This window comes from Megalobrama amblycephala, linkage group LG14 (genome assembly GCF_018812025.1).
Source record: "Megalobrama amblycephala isolate DHTTF-2021 linkage group LG14, ASM1881202v1, whole genome shotgun sequence".
NCBI lineage: Eukaryota > Metazoa > Chordata > Actinopteri > Cypriniformes > Xenocyprididae > Megalobrama > Megalobrama amblycephala.
Window position 1 is genome coordinate 42360537 of NC_063057.1, and position 16961 is coordinate 42377497.

The 16961-nt window shown below is 36.8% G+C and overlaps 1 protein-coding gene across 1 annotated transcript in view; it reads right to left on the reverse strand.

Annotated features, from left to right (window-relative positions):
- The window catches only part of si:ch73-60h1.1 (calcium/calmodulin-dependent protein kinase type IV), a 63815-nt gene that overhangs the window by 5669 nt on the left and 41185 nt on the right, over nucleotides 1-16961 (reverse strand). Inside the window, 3 exon segments of the mRNA XM_048155849.1 lie at nucleotides 6752-6862; nucleotides 6864-6905; nucleotides 7109-7235. Of these exon segments, the coding sequence (XP_048011806.1) occupies nucleotides 6752-6862; nucleotides 6864-6905; nucleotides 7109-7235 (280 nt within the window).

The following is a 16961-nucleotide window of genomic DNA, read 5'->3' on the forward strand; positions in this document are numbered from 1 at the left end:
AAAGCCCCGACTGGTGGAGGGCTGCAGTGATGGTTGACTTTCTACAACTTTCTCCCATCTCCCGACTGCATCTCTGGAGCTTAGCCACAGTGATCTTTGGGTTCTTCTTTACCACTCTCACCAAGGCTCCCTCCCCCGATAGCTCAGTTTGGCCGGACGGCCAGCTTTAGGAAGGGTTCTGGTCGTCCCAAACGTCTTCCATTTAAGAATTATAGAGGCCACTGTGCTCTTAGGAACCTTAAATGCAGCAGAAATTTTTTTTGTAACCTTGGCCAGATCTGTGCCTTGCCACAATTCTGTCTCTGAGCTCTTCAGGCAGTTCCTTTGACCTCATGATTCTCATTTGCTCTGACATGCACTGTGAGCTGTAAGGTCTTATATAGACAGGTGTGTGGCTTTCCTAATCAAGTCCAATCAGTATAATCAAACACAGCTGGACTCAAATGAAGGTGTAGAACCATCTCAAGGATGATCAGAAGAAATGGACAGCACCTGAGTTAAATATATGAGTGTCACAGCAAAGGGTCTGAATACTTAGGACCATGTGATATTTCAGTTTTTCTTTTTTAATAAATCTGCAAAAATGTCAACAATTCTGTGTTTTTCTGTCAATATGGGGTGCAGTGTGTACATTAATGAGGAAAAAAATGGAACTTTAATGATTTTAGCAAATGGCTGCAATATAACAAAAAGTGAACAAATTTAAGGGGGTCTGAATACTTTCTGTACCCGCTGTAACTAAAATGATTTAGGACCTTTACTTTCTAAATGTTTGGGTTTTTGATAGTCAAAATGAAGGGGGTTTAAATGGCAAAAATGAGACTGCCTTTTGAAACAGAGACTCCACCTGATTGTAAATTTGTAATTTCCAAATTTTGTGATGTGTTAGTAAAAGACAAATATAAACACAGTTGTTTATTTGAAAACATATGTCTTTTCCGGAAAAATCTTAAGCTGGGCCAGGGTCAAAAGATATTTTGATGTTAAAAGTTATAAAAAGGCAGTGTCGAGTCCTGAATTCCTCAGAGTCTCTCTCATTCAAAGTCAGCTAAAAGCTTCTATCTGAGGCTGTGTCATAAGTGATAACAAGCTATTTATAGTGAAGCACAGTGTCTCAGTTGAAAATCATGGACACAGAGATTTGATCAATCAAAAGAAATGATTGCCATGAAGAATGCAATTAGTTGTTAAATTTGCCAAAGGAAAACTCAATGAGCATAAAGAGGTATTTAAATTATTAATACAGACCTTGAATGATAGAAGTGACTATTTTGATGAATTTCTTCTATGACCAGTAACTTTTTGTCTGATCTTTGTCACCACCATGTGCAGGGCCAATGGCTCCAGTTACAGATGTAGCAGAACACTACACTGAATGGACAGTTGTGATAACTAAATTCACTGAGTATAGTCTCAGCACTGATATGTTGCTGCTTTAGGGAATGTCTAATTATTTTAGTGATTAAATACTGCTGTCATTAACCTGTCTCCATGTTTTAACACTATTAGGCCGTCCAATGGCTCTGGTGGCTCTTGAATGCACCTTTCCTAAGCTCCAGATAACACCTGATTCTGTTGAAGAAAACTGTCAAAGATTTCATGATGGGAAAGAGCGGTTACCAGTGTGCACGAGGTGATTTCTCAATGACGGATAAGATCCTCTTTGGCCAGACAGGGGACAACCTAAGGCCGGGGGTTACCGCCACCACTGGGCATCTACCCTGAAGGGAGGTGTTTTATGTGAGATGGGTATGAGAGTGGAGCGGATGTGTGTGAGGCCAGCAGCATCATAAAGGGGGGATGACCTGTGAGAAGTTATAGCAGTCTGCCCCAAAAATGTTCCTCTATACCACTCACCAGAAACCGCATTCCTAGGATGGCTTGTTTTTCATTGTGACAAGTGTGCAAATATGATGTAAATATGCCAGGGGACACCCTGAGGAAAAAAGATTATTGATAAAGAGTTGATGGGAATGAGCTTTCAAGAGCCGACTGAGACCATGAGGTGATTGATTGTAATTTCTGGGGAGACCATAGCAAAATGTATTAACATGATGTTGGTTTCCCTATTGGCAAAAACCGGTATAGAAGTTTAGGATTCAGCATTATGATGAATCCCTGAATTCATGAAGCTGTGTTGATTTTGCAAGGATACTCTGTCTGTCTGTTATCAGCCTGCTAAAGCTTAAACAAAATAAAGCAATGAGATTAGAACCAAAACAACCCAGCTGACGTTTATATATATATATATATATATATATATATATATATATATATATATATATATATATATATATATATACAAATTATAATGAACAGACATGCTTTGAGACTGGATAAGAGATCATGTAAAAACTAAGTAAAGAACTACAGAAAAAATGTGTTAATTTTTTTTTAGATTTAACACCAAAAGCAAACTTTGAAAATGAGCAGGTTCATATGCATGTGTCTAGTGTGAGTGTGTGTGACAGCGACTGTACGTTATATTTTGTATGTGTTAGTTTGGGGAAATATTCTGTCCTCAGAGTGTGTATATGTCATTAACCTCTGGAATGAGTATTTAATCATTACAGATGGGTTAAGTGAAACGACAAATTTTGACAAGCCAATAATTCTGATTGAATCTGATGAAAAGATGATATAGAACATGGGGCGAGCTTTAAGTGGATTGGTTATCCAGCTCTGTCTTCTAGTGGTAATTATGACTACTTTTGTCATTTATGATGCTGATTTGAATTACTCTCTGGATTAGTATGTGTAAGTTTTTATGGAAAACTGGAATTGTGAAATTGAAGATTGCCGTCCATGGATTAAAACCCCTTGTCTAAATTCAACTGAGGGTCTGAATTTAAACACTGTCAGCTATGTGTGGTCACAATGTTAAACGAAAAAATGTTGTAGACTTGACGGCAGAGAAACAGTGACACACTGGCAATCAAAATTATCCAGAGAGCCCAGTAACATTCACAGTATGAAGGACTGGTGGGAGAACAAAGGAGGATGGGAAGGAACATCATTGTTGTTTGACTATCCTTGATCAAGTCTTTACACCATGACTTGACCTGCTAAGACAAACCACTTGATAACTGTGAGAACGTGTTGTTTGTAGATGGCTCTGCCTTCAGAGACAAAACAACAGGCCTGAATTGTGAAGGATAAGTTGTGACCATGGAATGTGAAGTGTTAGTTTCAGGACCGCAGTCTAATTATTTGGTATAAGCAGATGAGCTTGTGACCCTCTGTAAACTGATGACTGACAAAATTGTGACTATCTACACAGACGCTCGTTATTGGTTCAGGGTGGTAGACGATTTTTTGGGTGCTGTTTGAATTTTTGTTTGTGCTGAAAAAACTAATGCAAAAAGTTTCTGTTTCTGTAGGAAGTGCTGGAGCAGACACAGGAGATTGTGTGTAATCTGTTATCTGTAAATAACCTTGATTCTTCTAACTCTTTACAGAGCATGTTCAGAGGCAGAGAAAGCTGGAGGAAAATCTGTTTGCAGAATTAAAGACGGTTTAGTTCCATGTTGATGGCAAATGTTGTTTAGAGAAACATTTCTCCAACCACTATGATAAATTGATGGGTAATACATCAAAAGGAGGGGATGATAACTAAAGTAATGTATGGCTGAATTTTTTTTTAAATTAGGTTGGAAGACCCCATTTTTGGGAATGGAAGGGGCTAAACAATGAGTGGCATCAACCGAATTGTGTGAACAAGACATGTTTAACTATTGCAAAGAAATGTCTTCTATCCTCTCTAAGGTTTGTGTACAGGTGAAGTCAGCTCAAGGAATTCAAAATCACCACTGAGGTTGGACAATGACACATCGTGGGCTACAAAATAGATCTGTTGTGAAAAGATGTTATACAACTAAGATGGTACATGCTATATGTAATGAAGGATGCTGTCTTTAGTTTTATGATTGGGCGATGTATCTCAATTTGTTGTTTGTATGAAAATTAGAGATGAAGTATAAATGTGATGTAATAACGCAAATTTGCTTGTTTTCATATTTTTTTGAAAAGATATGCATTTTTACTTAATGAAGCGTTATAATAGATGTAGTGATTAGTTATCAATGAATGATAAAAAGGGGGGAATTGTGGGGGAAGTTTTTGAGTTTCTGTATAATTTCCATATGATTTTGCTTATGGTTAAATGATTTTGTTTTTCTCAGAAGTGCTTAAGTATGCATTCTTTGGGTGACTTAGGGGGAAAAGTGGAAAAACACTGAAGGGGTAAACATGTTCCTAATATGGTAAAAGGACAGAGACTTCAGCCTTGGAGGTTAGAGATATAAAAGTGAGGGGAAGCTTTCGTTCTTTGTCTTACACTCTACAGCTATTTGTGTTTCTGTTGACTATTTGACCTTTCTTGCAAGAAATAAAACTTTTGAAAGACAATTGGACATGTTTGTCTCTTATGCAGTAAGAGTCATGTTGATTTTTGCCACAACATGTCATACACATGTCAGCGTCATTATCTTTAAACGTTATTTTTTGTAACTTGTTACGAAATAAAAAGAAAAACAAACTTTGCCCTGTCAGAAGTTATACTGTGCTCATTACGCACAAACTTCAAATGGTCACTTCACTATAAAGAGCAAACGAAAATAGGAGCATGTAATAATAAATAATAAGTAATAAGTAATAATTAGGCCTAAATGTAAAAATAAAACTATTGTGTTATATATTAAATATATAAATTAAATATAGACTTTGTTAAAGCTGTGTTTTGTCATTTGTTTAACATTAATGACAGAGACAACATCAGTTATTTATTAGCTGTCACTTTAAGACTTAATGCACGGATCCATGTTTACTTAAGACATAACCAACAATGTTTACAAGAATACTTGCCGAGACGAGTGTTTTGCCATAATTGTGTGTATGTGTGTTTGTTCAAGCACAAGGAGATGCGAAAGAGGAATCAATTTGTGTTCACTCCTCTGACTATGTTCACACTGTGAACATTTCGTGCTCAATTCCGATTTATTACTCAGATCTGAGTTTTTGTATAGCTGTTCACATTGTTGTTTTAAATGTATCCAATATCAGATTCCAGTGTAAACAGATCATGGTCCTAGACTGACCCACATGCGCAAAAGAACGATAAAAAGACATTACGCAGCATGCTGTCAACTGGAAGTAAACATGAAGGACGTTAAAGTAAGTGATTACGCATCTATTTATAGTGTGATCTGCCATGGAAGCCAGCAAAATTATGCGCAGGCAATATAAAAAACAAAGACGAAGATGCGAAAAAGAGAGCAGAGTTTTTAAACATTTATGATACGAGCCCTCATGTTTTGCTTGTATATGGAAGCTGTCACTTTAATACTTATGAGCTCTGACACATCACTGTCCTTCCACTGACAACCTTTCGCAACTGTCTTGATAACTTTAGGGTATGTAAAGTCTGACTCCCATGAGCACAGAATTGTGATGAATTTTAAGCTAGAGTGAAGTACATGACTGTTCATACTGAGGTCGTATTGCATGTGGTTTGTGCTGTTCAAGCTGTCATGATAAAAACAGATCTGAGTCACATATGAGCAAAAAAATCGGATTTGGGTCACATTTACCTGCGGTCTGAATGTGTGTGTGCAGTTGTGCACACAGATAACAGCATGTGAGTTCCAAATTGAGTTCTCTTTTGCTGTTTCTTTCACTGGAATGGTTTAAAATCACTTGAATGTGTAAACTGACAAAACACTCGCAAATTATAAACTTTCACTCTATGATGGTTAAACATATGTGCTGAAATATGCAGGCCTGGTCCATATGGATTCACAGATCAACTACAATCCGTTTAGCCACTAATTTTAAGTAAAGTGGGATGGTACTTGTGTGTGTGTCAACCATTTTTGAGAAATACATTTGCTTGGTACAAATTCTTTCCTAAAATATTTGGTCACAGCTTAATGACAAAAAATGTGGGTCCCATGGCCAAACCAGTTGAGAACCACTGCATTAAAATGCAATTCATGCAAACAACAACTTGAACACACAGCATGTTTTTAATCTTTATATCAAAATTGATTTTGATATTTTTGAGGAGCCATGAAGCCAAAAACATCACAGTGAAACAACTGTCTTTATAATAAAGAAGAAAAAAGCCTCAAAGAATGAGAAGAAAGAAAGAATAAAATGAAAGAAAAGTAGTAGTAGTTATAAACATATTATTTCATTATTTATTATTTTATTACTTATTAAAAAGTAAATATTTTAACAAAACTGATTCACTGCCTAAATATTTAATTAATTAATTAAAAATTAATAAAACTTTCATCAGCCAAATCAGTCATCTAGTTCTACTAACAAAGTCATGTAGTGCAACTAATAAACAAAAAAAACAAAAACAAAAAAAAAAACATAAAACCTCAATATGTATCCTAAAATATCAGATAATCTGACCTTTTAATGACAAGGCATGGTTAGTTCAGATTGTTTAAATGTCATGTGGTGCGACTTCCCAAAAATAAGTTATACTTATTAATGAATTAATAATTCCTGATCATTTTTGACATTGAAAAATATATTTAATGATTAAGATGTATACTCTGTATGCAAGGTGCGAGTCATTTACATTTTCTTAATGGTATAAATGGATTTTTCAAAATGATATGAGACCACGAGGCATGTGTTGTAGACTAGATTAGATTTATTGTGTTATGTGTTGTAGACTCGAGTTATTATGAACACTTATTTGCCATTGCTAAAACATAGCAGGGCACTGATGACTGACCTTTAATTTGCGGCGAGCATTAAATTCCTGTAGTTTCCTTTGTGTTGTGTCCATGTGGGAGAATCGTGCTGCTTTTCCAAGCACCCATGGGTGTTCCAGAGCCTGTTTCACCGGTGAGACGTTTATGAGGGTCCAGCACTATGAGCTTATTAACCTAAAGAAAACATAAAAAAGATAACCAACAACTAATAGTAAATAAACAAAAAGCGAGAAAGCTTGAATGACTGAATAATCAAATTAGCATCTGAGTTGGCCTTTGATATTTTGACATATCTCATTTGAAATCAATTTGCAATGCATGATCATCATTAGGATTACAAACAGGACAATAATGATGTGTGAGCACACATTACTCACCAGATCCTTTGCATTGAGAGAGACTTCATCCCACCAGGGGGAGACAAACTCATAATCACAATTCAAAATGCGACTGTACATGTACTGGTCCCCCCTTGGATCGAAAAATGGTTCAAACCCACACAGCCTGAGGGTGGAGACAGACAGAACAGAAGCAGATAGCAGAGAAATTGCAATTTATAATTTGGACGGTGAACTGGAGGGGAAACACACTGATTATATGCACAACTGAGGATATACATATATATATCTTCAGTGACAGTCTTCATGTATACTAACATTCAAAAGTTTGGTTCAGTTTTTAAATGTTTTAGAAAGAAGTCTCTTATGCTCACCAAGGCTGCATTTATTTGATCAAAAATAAAGTAAAAACAGTAATATGGTGAAATATTATTACAGTTTTTTTTTCAATTGCTAACATACTTTTGTCCAATCTGTAGTCACATTTTCAAAACTCTAAACACATTTAGCACAACATCCGTCTGTTGTGGCCACACCATTAATACAATTCATGTCATTTTCAAACAAAATGCAGTCAATTAACATGTTTCTAAAATGCTTAAATTTTCTTTTCATTTAAGCTTACTCCATACCAAAATCATGGATCTTTCTCATCTTATTTGCAAATGCTTAAACACAGCAAATCAGAAATAAAGTCCCAATGTTCCAATCATTAAATATAATATAAAACCTCTACTTTTGCAACAACAGCAGCTCAAAAGTATTGAAAAAAAATATATAAAACAAATACCGAAACAATTGATAAGCAGTTTTAATTAGCGTATCACTGATATTGAGAAATAGCAGATTCCAATCTCAGTTGGAAGCATAGTCAGGAGTTCAATTACTTTCCATTACATGGACACACAGTAAAATATGACTCTTTGAATCGGATTTGTTCAGTGTGGATGAAGAATAACACAGAGGACCCCCCAAAAAAAGTCTGGGTAAGGGAGAAGAATAAATGAAGCCAGAAGAGGAGAAGTTGGATTGGGACAAGGGAGAAGAAGAGGTAGAGGAGAGGAGGAAGAATGTGTGCTAGACTGTGCATCTCTGTTTTTTTTTTTTGTTTTTTTTTCACTTACACATGTAGAACCTATGAAAGCTTATTTCTGCCATGAACAGAAAATAAAAAAAAGGTAATTATGTCTTTTTTGTCTCACAATTCTGACTTTTTTTCTCTCAGTTCCTATAGTTTATATATCACAATTCTGAGGAAAAAAAGTCAGAATTGTGAGATGTAAACTCACAATTGCAAAATAAAAAAAATAAAAAATAGAATTGTGAGATAAAAAGTCACAATTACCTTTTATACTTTTTTATTCTGTGGTGGACAAAATGCTTCAACAGTAATCAAAGGTCATGTATGTTGGATTTGTTGTTGATCAATGGCAGCAATTTCATGTTTTCATTTCAGTAAAAGCTTCATGTAAAGCTTTTACTACAACGATTCCACTTCGACTGTTCCATATATGCAGAATATGTGGTCTGCATAGGGCACTAACAACCAAGGTTACACCATCCAACCCTCTATGAGGGCACCATCAACACCACACACCCAACCCCAGAAAGAGATTTCAACCAAGGGGCCAACTGAAGTTCTGCAGGGGACCCATTTGACCAGTGGCTGCCCTGAGCAATTCTGTTACTTTCGTCTTTTTTCTACTGCACATTCTATAAAGTCATTACTTATTCACTTCTGTTGCCAAGAATGCACACATTCAACACTCAACCAAAAATGTAGAATGGCTTACATGTAAACATTCTTATATTACTGCAGTAAAAGGAAAATGAATTATAAAAAACAATGGATTTCATATTTTCTGCAGGTAGAACCGAAACATGACAAGCAATGCAGTTTTCATAATGCTATCAACTGTTATTATTTTGGCAGTCATTGCACTTTGATTGACTATATGTCATATATAGTCTATGTTGGATAGAAAACTAGTGCTATGTTTTGACAGAACGATTCGATTTTGAATCAGGTTTGCTGTGTTTTGACAGAGTAAGTGTATGTTGAAAATGTTTTTTTGCATTTTGAAATGTAGAGTTTGTGTTTATTTAACAAAATATGGTTTTGGGCAGAAAATTAACTATTTGGCTAATTGTATGATGTATGTGTGTTGCTGTGTTAAGAGTTTAGAAAAAGTACATTAAGTATTGGTAAACGCTTGTTAGCAATTGAAAAAAAAAAAAAAAAAAAAAACCTGTAAAAATAACTGTTTTCCATTTTAATAATGTAATTATTAGGGCTGAAACGGCAAAGGCCCTATTGTTTTCCTTAGGTACATTTTTTTTCCCCCTGACCTTTCAGGCACTTTTGGGTCCCTTAACATGCTCAAAAACCCTTGAAACTTTACACACACATTGGAAAATTTGACCATCGGGGCTGGGCACAAATCGTCATGGGGGGCTCTGTGGCACACCCTTTTATATGGTTGTATTTGAGGGGCTCTGTAGTGCACCCCTTTTCACCTACAGTAAGACTTCAAACAGTTAAAGATCTCATAGGGCTGAACAACTTTCACAACTCCTCCTAGGAGAATCATCCGATCACCATGAAACTCGGTCAGCATATAATTCAAGACATTGAGGATGCTAAATTGCGAGCAGATTTTAGATATCTTGAATGGTTTGGCCGTGGCGTTGAAACTAATTTATGGTGAGAAAAGGGAAACAGGAAGTGTGTTATAACTTCTGCGTACATTAACTGATTTTGATGAAACTTCAGCTGTGTGCTCGTTGTAGGAGGTAGATCACATGGATGTGACTATTGTGAGTCAAAGTCATAGTGCCACCAATTGGCAGCAGGAAGTGTGTCACTTTCAAAATGCTTTGAAATCGCCCTCTTATTCACTTCAAATTTCATCAGTATAATGTCAAAAAATGGCAGATGCACACCTGTGAAAGGATTCTTTATATCTTGAATACTGTTGTCATGGCAACGCATTAAACTTTAATATTCTTTATGGGGGTTTCTGAGGCACTTAGCATCCTTCTGATTGCATGAAACTTGACACTTGACACTTTTTTTCAATTGCTAACATACTTTTGTCCAATCTGTAGTCACATTTTCAAAACTCTAAACACATTTAGCAGGACATCTGTCTTATTGTGGCCATACCATTAACACAATTCATGTCGTTTTCACAGAAAATGCAGTCAATTAACACGTTTCTAAAATGCTTACATTTTCTTTTCTGTATAGGCTTACCCCATACCAAAATCATGGATCTTTCTCATCTTATTTGCAAATGCTTAAACACAGCAAGTCAGAAATGAAGACCCAATGTTCCAATCATTAAATATAATATAAAACCTCTACTTTTGCAACAACAGCAGCTCAAAAGTATTGAAAAAATATATCAAACAAAAATAAGCATTTTTAATTAGCAGATCACTGAAATATTGAGAAATAGCAGATTCCAATCTCAGTTGGAGGCATAGTCAGGTGTTGAAGTTCTTTTCATTACATGGACATACAGCAAAATAGGACTCTTTGAATCGGATTTGTTCAGTGTGGATCAAGAACAACACAGAGAGAAAGCAGAGGAACAGAGAGAAATGTCTGGGTAAGTGAGAGGAACAGATGAGTAGTTGGATCAGGACAAGGGAGAAGAAGAGGTATATGGGAGAGGAGTAAGAATGTGTGCTGGATTGCGCATCTCTTTGGTTTTCCCCCCTTACACATGTGGAAACCTATGAAAGCGTATTTCTGCCGTGAATAAAAAAGGTAATTGTGTCTTTTTATTTCACAATTCTGACTTTTTTCTCTCAATTCCTATAGTTTATATTTCACAATTCTGAGAAAAAAGTCAAATTGTGAGATGTGAAACTCAACAACAAAAAATATATATATATAAATAAATAAATAAATAGAATTGTGAGATAAAAAGTCACAATTACCTTTTATACTTTTTTTTTATTCTGTGGTGGACCAAAAGCTTCAACAGTAACCAAAGGCCATGTATGTTGGATTTGTTGTTGATCAATGGCAGCAATTTCATGTTTTCATTTCAGTGAAAGCTTAATGTAAAGCTTTTACTACAACGATCCCACTACCACTGTTCCATATATGCAGAATATGTGGCCTGCGTAGGACACTAACAACCAAGGTGACACCATCCCACCCTCTATGAGGGCACCATCATTTTATACTGCACATTCTATAAAGTAATGACTCACTTCTGTTGCCAAGAATGCACACTTTCAACACTCAACCAAAAATGTAGAATGGCTTACATGTAAACTTTCTAATATTACTGCAGTAAGAGGAAAATGAATTATAAAAAACAATAGATTTCATATTTTCTCCAGGTAGAACCGAAACAAGACAATAATGCAGTTTTCATAATGCCATCAACTGTCAGTATTTTGACAGTCATTGCGCTTTGATTGACTATATGTTCATGTTGGATAGAAAACTAGTGTTGGTGTTTGACAGAACGACTTGATTTTGAATCAGGTTTGCTGTGTTTTGATAGAGCTAGTGTATGTTGAAAAAGGTTTTTAGAGTTTTGAAATGTAGAGTTTGTGTTTATTTAACAAAATATAGTTTGGGGCAGAAAATTAACTATTTGGCTAATTGTGTGATGTATGGGAGTTGCTGTGTTAAGAGTTAAAAAGTACTTTAAGTATTGGTAAACTCTTGTTAGCAATTAAAAAAACTGTAATGGTTAATCAATGGATCATTTGGTAAACCTATAGATTTCTATAGATATTGATTCTATAGGCATAGTTTCTATATATATATATATTTTTTTTTTTTTTCAAAGTGTGAACCAAGGATGGTAACACCAGTAATTTTAGACCTTGTTTGGACTTTTAGCTTATAAATCATATGAAATTATATTTTTATAAAATGTAAAAATGCAGAAAGTTTTCTGTGATGGGTATGTTTAGGGGTAGGGTAAGTGTAGGGGATAGAATATACAGTTTGTACAGTCTAAAAATAATTACGCCTATAGGGAGAGTCCCCGTAAACCACATTTACCAACGAAACGTCTATAAGATCAGTTGTAGATTCAGTCATATGGTACAGTGAGAACATTTACTGTATTGGCAGCAAACTCTGCTCTACACAAAACCTCATGACTGTGTCATACTTCATACCTTTTGATAACACACTGAAAATAGATACTATTACAAACATTATGGATTTTATGTCAATTATGTAATTTAGGTAATGTAAGTGTATTTTCTAATTGTGGCATCTGTAACCTGTGTAAATATTTCAGCAACAGGGGTGATTTGAAACATGTATCTTGTGTTGTTTGCTATTGAATGAACTGATTGTTAAAATTACTAAATTGAAATAAGATCATACTGTTGTGTTTCGGTGACTTAAACCAAAGGTTCTCATTACATATCTAAATGATCTTGTTATTTGAAACAGTGATTACAGTTTTTTTCAATTGCTAACAAGTGTTTACCAATACTTAAAGTACTTTTTCTAAACTCTTAACACAGCAACACACATACATCACACAATTAGCCAAATAGTTAATTTTCTGCCCAAAACCATATTTTGTTAAATAAACACAAACTCTGCATTTCATAATGCTAAAAACTTTTTCAGCACAAACTCTATCAAAATACAGCAAACCTGATTCAAAATTGAGTCTTTCTGTCAAAACACAGCACTAGTTTTCTATCCAACGTGAACATATAGTCAATCATTGTGCAATGACTGTCAAAATACTAACAGTTGATGGCATTACGAAAACTGCATTTACTTGTCATGTTTCAGTTCAACCAACAGAAAATATGAAATTCATAGTTTTTAAAATTCACTTTCCTTTTACTGCAGTAAAAGTATATTGCATGTAAGCCATTCTACATTTTTGGTTGAGTGTTGAATGTGTGCATTCTTGGCAACAGAAGTGAGTCATTATTTTATAGAATGTGCAGTAGAAAAAGAGAAGAAGAAGAAAGTAACAGAAAGTAACAGGAAGTAACAGGGCAGCCACTGGTCAAATGAGTCCCCATATATGCAGAACTTCAGTTGCCCCCTTGGTTGAAATCTCTTTCTGGGGTTGGGTGTGTGGTGTTGATGTTGCCCCCATAGAGGGTGTTGACGGTGTCCCCTTGGTAGCTAGTGCCCTATGCAGATCACATATTTTGTAAACATGGAACAGTGGTAGTGGAATTGTTGTAGTATAAAGCTTTTACTGAAATGAAAACCTGAAATTGCTGCCATTGATCAACAACAAATCCAACATACATGGTCTTTGGTTATTATGGAAGCTTTTTTCCACCACAGAATCAAAAAGCACAAAAGGTAATTTTTTTTAACTTTTTATCAAAAATATTTTTTTATTTTACAAAATATTTTTAATATTGTTTACATCTCACAATTCTGACTTTTTTTTCTCAGAATTGTAAGATATAAACTAGGAATTGAGAGAAAAAAGTAAGAATTGTAATATAAAAAGTCACAATTACCTTTTTTTAATTTTCTATTCATGGCAGAAATAAGCTTTCATAGGTTCCAAATGTGTAAGGGGGAAAACCATAGAGATGCACAGTCTAGCACACATTCTTCCTCCTCTCCTATACCTCTTCTTCTCCCTTGTCCTGATTCAACTTCTCCTTTCCTCCTTCATCTATTCCTCTCCCTTACCCAGATATTATTTTCTCTCTGCTCCTCTGTGTTGTTCTTCATACACACTGAACAAATCCGATTAAAAGAGTCCTATTTTACTGTATGTCCATATAATGAAAATAAATTCAACACCTGACTATTCCTCCAACTGAGATTGGAATCTGCTATTTCTCACTATTTAAGTGATCTGCTAATTAAAAATGCTTATCAATTGTTTCAGTATTTGTTTTATATTTATTTTCCAGTACTTTTCCTGTATTGCTGTTGTTGCAAAAGTATAGGTTTCATACTATATTTAATGATTGGAACATTGGGTCTTCATTTCTGACTTGCTGTGTTTAAGCATTTGCAAATTAGATGAGAAAGATCCATGTGTTACGTGTTGCTGGTGTAGAGAGACGAGGCAGATACGGATTTCCACAAACATACACTTCTTTAATGAACACAGGGCAGGAACGCCAACATACACATTAAACAACATTCAAGACGGACGAGGAGTGAAGGGAGTGAGTGCAATATAAAGGGAGTGCTAACAATAGAGTCCAGGTGCAGGTGATGAGTGACGATGGGGAGCTGACGAGGGAAGTGAGTGCAGGTGTGGAGAACAGGAGGATCATGGGATATGGAGTCCAGGGAAACAAGGGATCCGTAACACCATGATTTTGGTATGGGGTAAGCTTATATGAAAAGAAAATGTAAGCTTTTAAGAAATGTGTTAATTGACAGCATTTTGTGTGAAAACGACATGAATTGTGTTAATGGTATGGCCAATGGATGTTCTGCTAAATGTGTTTAGAGTTTTGAAAATGTGACTACAGATTGGACAAAAGTAACGTTAGCAACTGAAAAAACCTGTAATTCCCTTTGGAATGGGAACTCGCACTGTGTCAAAGACACTTTGGGCCTTGGCACGACGATGTCTAAAGTAAGAATAGAAACGCGACAATGACATTGGCCTGTGACAGCCAGTGACGTCAATCTAGTGCGACCGGGAGTATAAAAGGAGCACCTGGAGTATACGTCATCTGCTTTTTTGTATTCAGGTGACCCTTTGTTTTAAGTGTGTTTAGGTGACTGTATCCTCCTCTGACAAACACTTTAGGAAGCGTGTCCCCCCGTGTCAGCGCTATCTGACACCGGACGATACACATGATATGTGTGTTATTTGTCTTGGTGAGGATCATACGTGTTCCTTTCTTGAGGGAGCGGAATGCACAGATTGTGAGGGAACTATGGAAAAGCTCAATTCGTGCCTGGCCCTTTTCTCGAGGGAATTGAAACAAGCATCAGTGCCTGGGGGATCAGGACCTGCTGCAGCTCAGGCACAGTGGAGATTGAGATCCTGGGACTCTAAAGTCGAGCTGGCGGAGGACTTTGAATTGGGTATGTCTCTTTCTCATTAATCTGAATCATCCGATCTGGTGGATAGCGCTCTTCTGGAAGGAAGAGCAGGATGTGGCTGCGCAAGGCGAAGACAGTCTTATGGAGCCCTCGCAGCCCGCCTGCCTGCCCTGCATACAGTGAGCTGCAGGAGGGTATGGCTCGCACGACACAGCGATTAGATCTTCCGTGGAAGTGCGAAATGCCACAGATCGTTCACGGAAGATTAGACGAGCATTTCTTGGCTGGCCGTAACCACCGAGCTCTTTGCGAGTTTTTTGTTTCTTCCGGACCACCATGCAGAGGTTGAGAGGTCTTGGAAGAAACCATATTTAGCTCACGTTTGTTCATTTCAGCATTCGAATTATGCGAATGTGGATTGATTGCGTAAGCATGGATATGCATGGATGCCTCTCATTTGAAGAGATGTTCGCGGGCTATCTCTCAATGGGTGATGCATCGATATTCCAACCCTGCCATTCAAGCCATTCAAAAATGACATCTAAGCTGAATGGCAGGGCGAATGTGGCTGCAGGTCAGGCCAGTGGAGCTTTACACACTATGGCTGTATTACAAGCTTACCAGGCCGACCTGTTTAAGGACCTGGATAACGGACAGTGTCTTTCCCCTGAGGCGGTAACAGAGCTGTGCCGCACCACAGATCTGGCTCTCCGGGCCACAAAGCGGACTGCTGCTGCGATTGGTCGTGCTATGGCAGCTATGGTGGCCACGGAGAGACATCTGTGGATCAATCTGGCCAACATCGGGGAGAAAGAGAAACGCTTTCTTCTCGATGCGCCAGTCTCGCCCTTTCAGCTGTTCGGCACGTCCGTTGAGGTGGTGGTCGATAATTTTAGACCTTGGGGGATCCTGGGCCACCTGAGTCTGCGGGCCACAGACAGGCCCAGATTGTCACCCCTTGAGCTCATCCTCCTGATACCAGGAGTAAGGCTCAAAAGAGGTGGGACTCAAAGAAAAATAAAAGGGATTTGAGAGAGGTTATTAATGCCAGCTTCATAATGCCATCAATTGTGCTCTGTGTTAAGAGATTAGAAAAAGTATTGGTAATTGAAAAAAACTGTAAATTCTTACAGTTTTTGCCCGTTGCTTGAACACTATAGACCCATGCTTAGACTAAAGTAACACAACTTGAAGCTTTTGTTACCATACCTCAAACACATGTACCCATACCTTAAACAAAAGCGCTGCTTTGCACTCTAGTTACAATTCTGCAACACACTTACTCCTTTATGCAACACACTTGGTCCTGCATACTACACTCTATTTCATACATAAGACACTTCGTTCAAAAATGAAATCTCAGGGTGCCATTTGGAAAACACATGTATCCAAAATACAAAACACATCGGGTAATTGCAACCAGTCAAATACACACCTCAAAACACTTACTTACAAAACTGAACACCAATCAGCCAGCTACAAAACGGCCTCAGTTAAGCCATTTTGAGAACTTTGCAAGCATGGAGAGCAAGAGGTGGAGGAAGAGGAAGAGGAAGAGAAAGACAAACAGAGAGAGGAGTAGGACATGGTCAAAGAGGCTATGCACGGAACAATATTTCAGATGATATTAGAGCAATGGTGGTGGATCATGTGGCCAGACCCAAACAGACAGCAGGATCTATAATCCCACCCACGCACAATTTGCCTGTTTTCCTGTATTTACGGTAGTGTATTTTGTTTTATTTTTGTATTATTTTTGCGTTACTGCATTTACTTTACTGTACTGTAAAGTACAGTACTGTGATGTGCAGTATTGAGTTGATGTCATTTGTAACCTTTCAGTACTTTCATTTTTGGTTGTTGTGAAAACCTTTGTTGGAAAAAAAAAGCAGAACAAAAACTAAG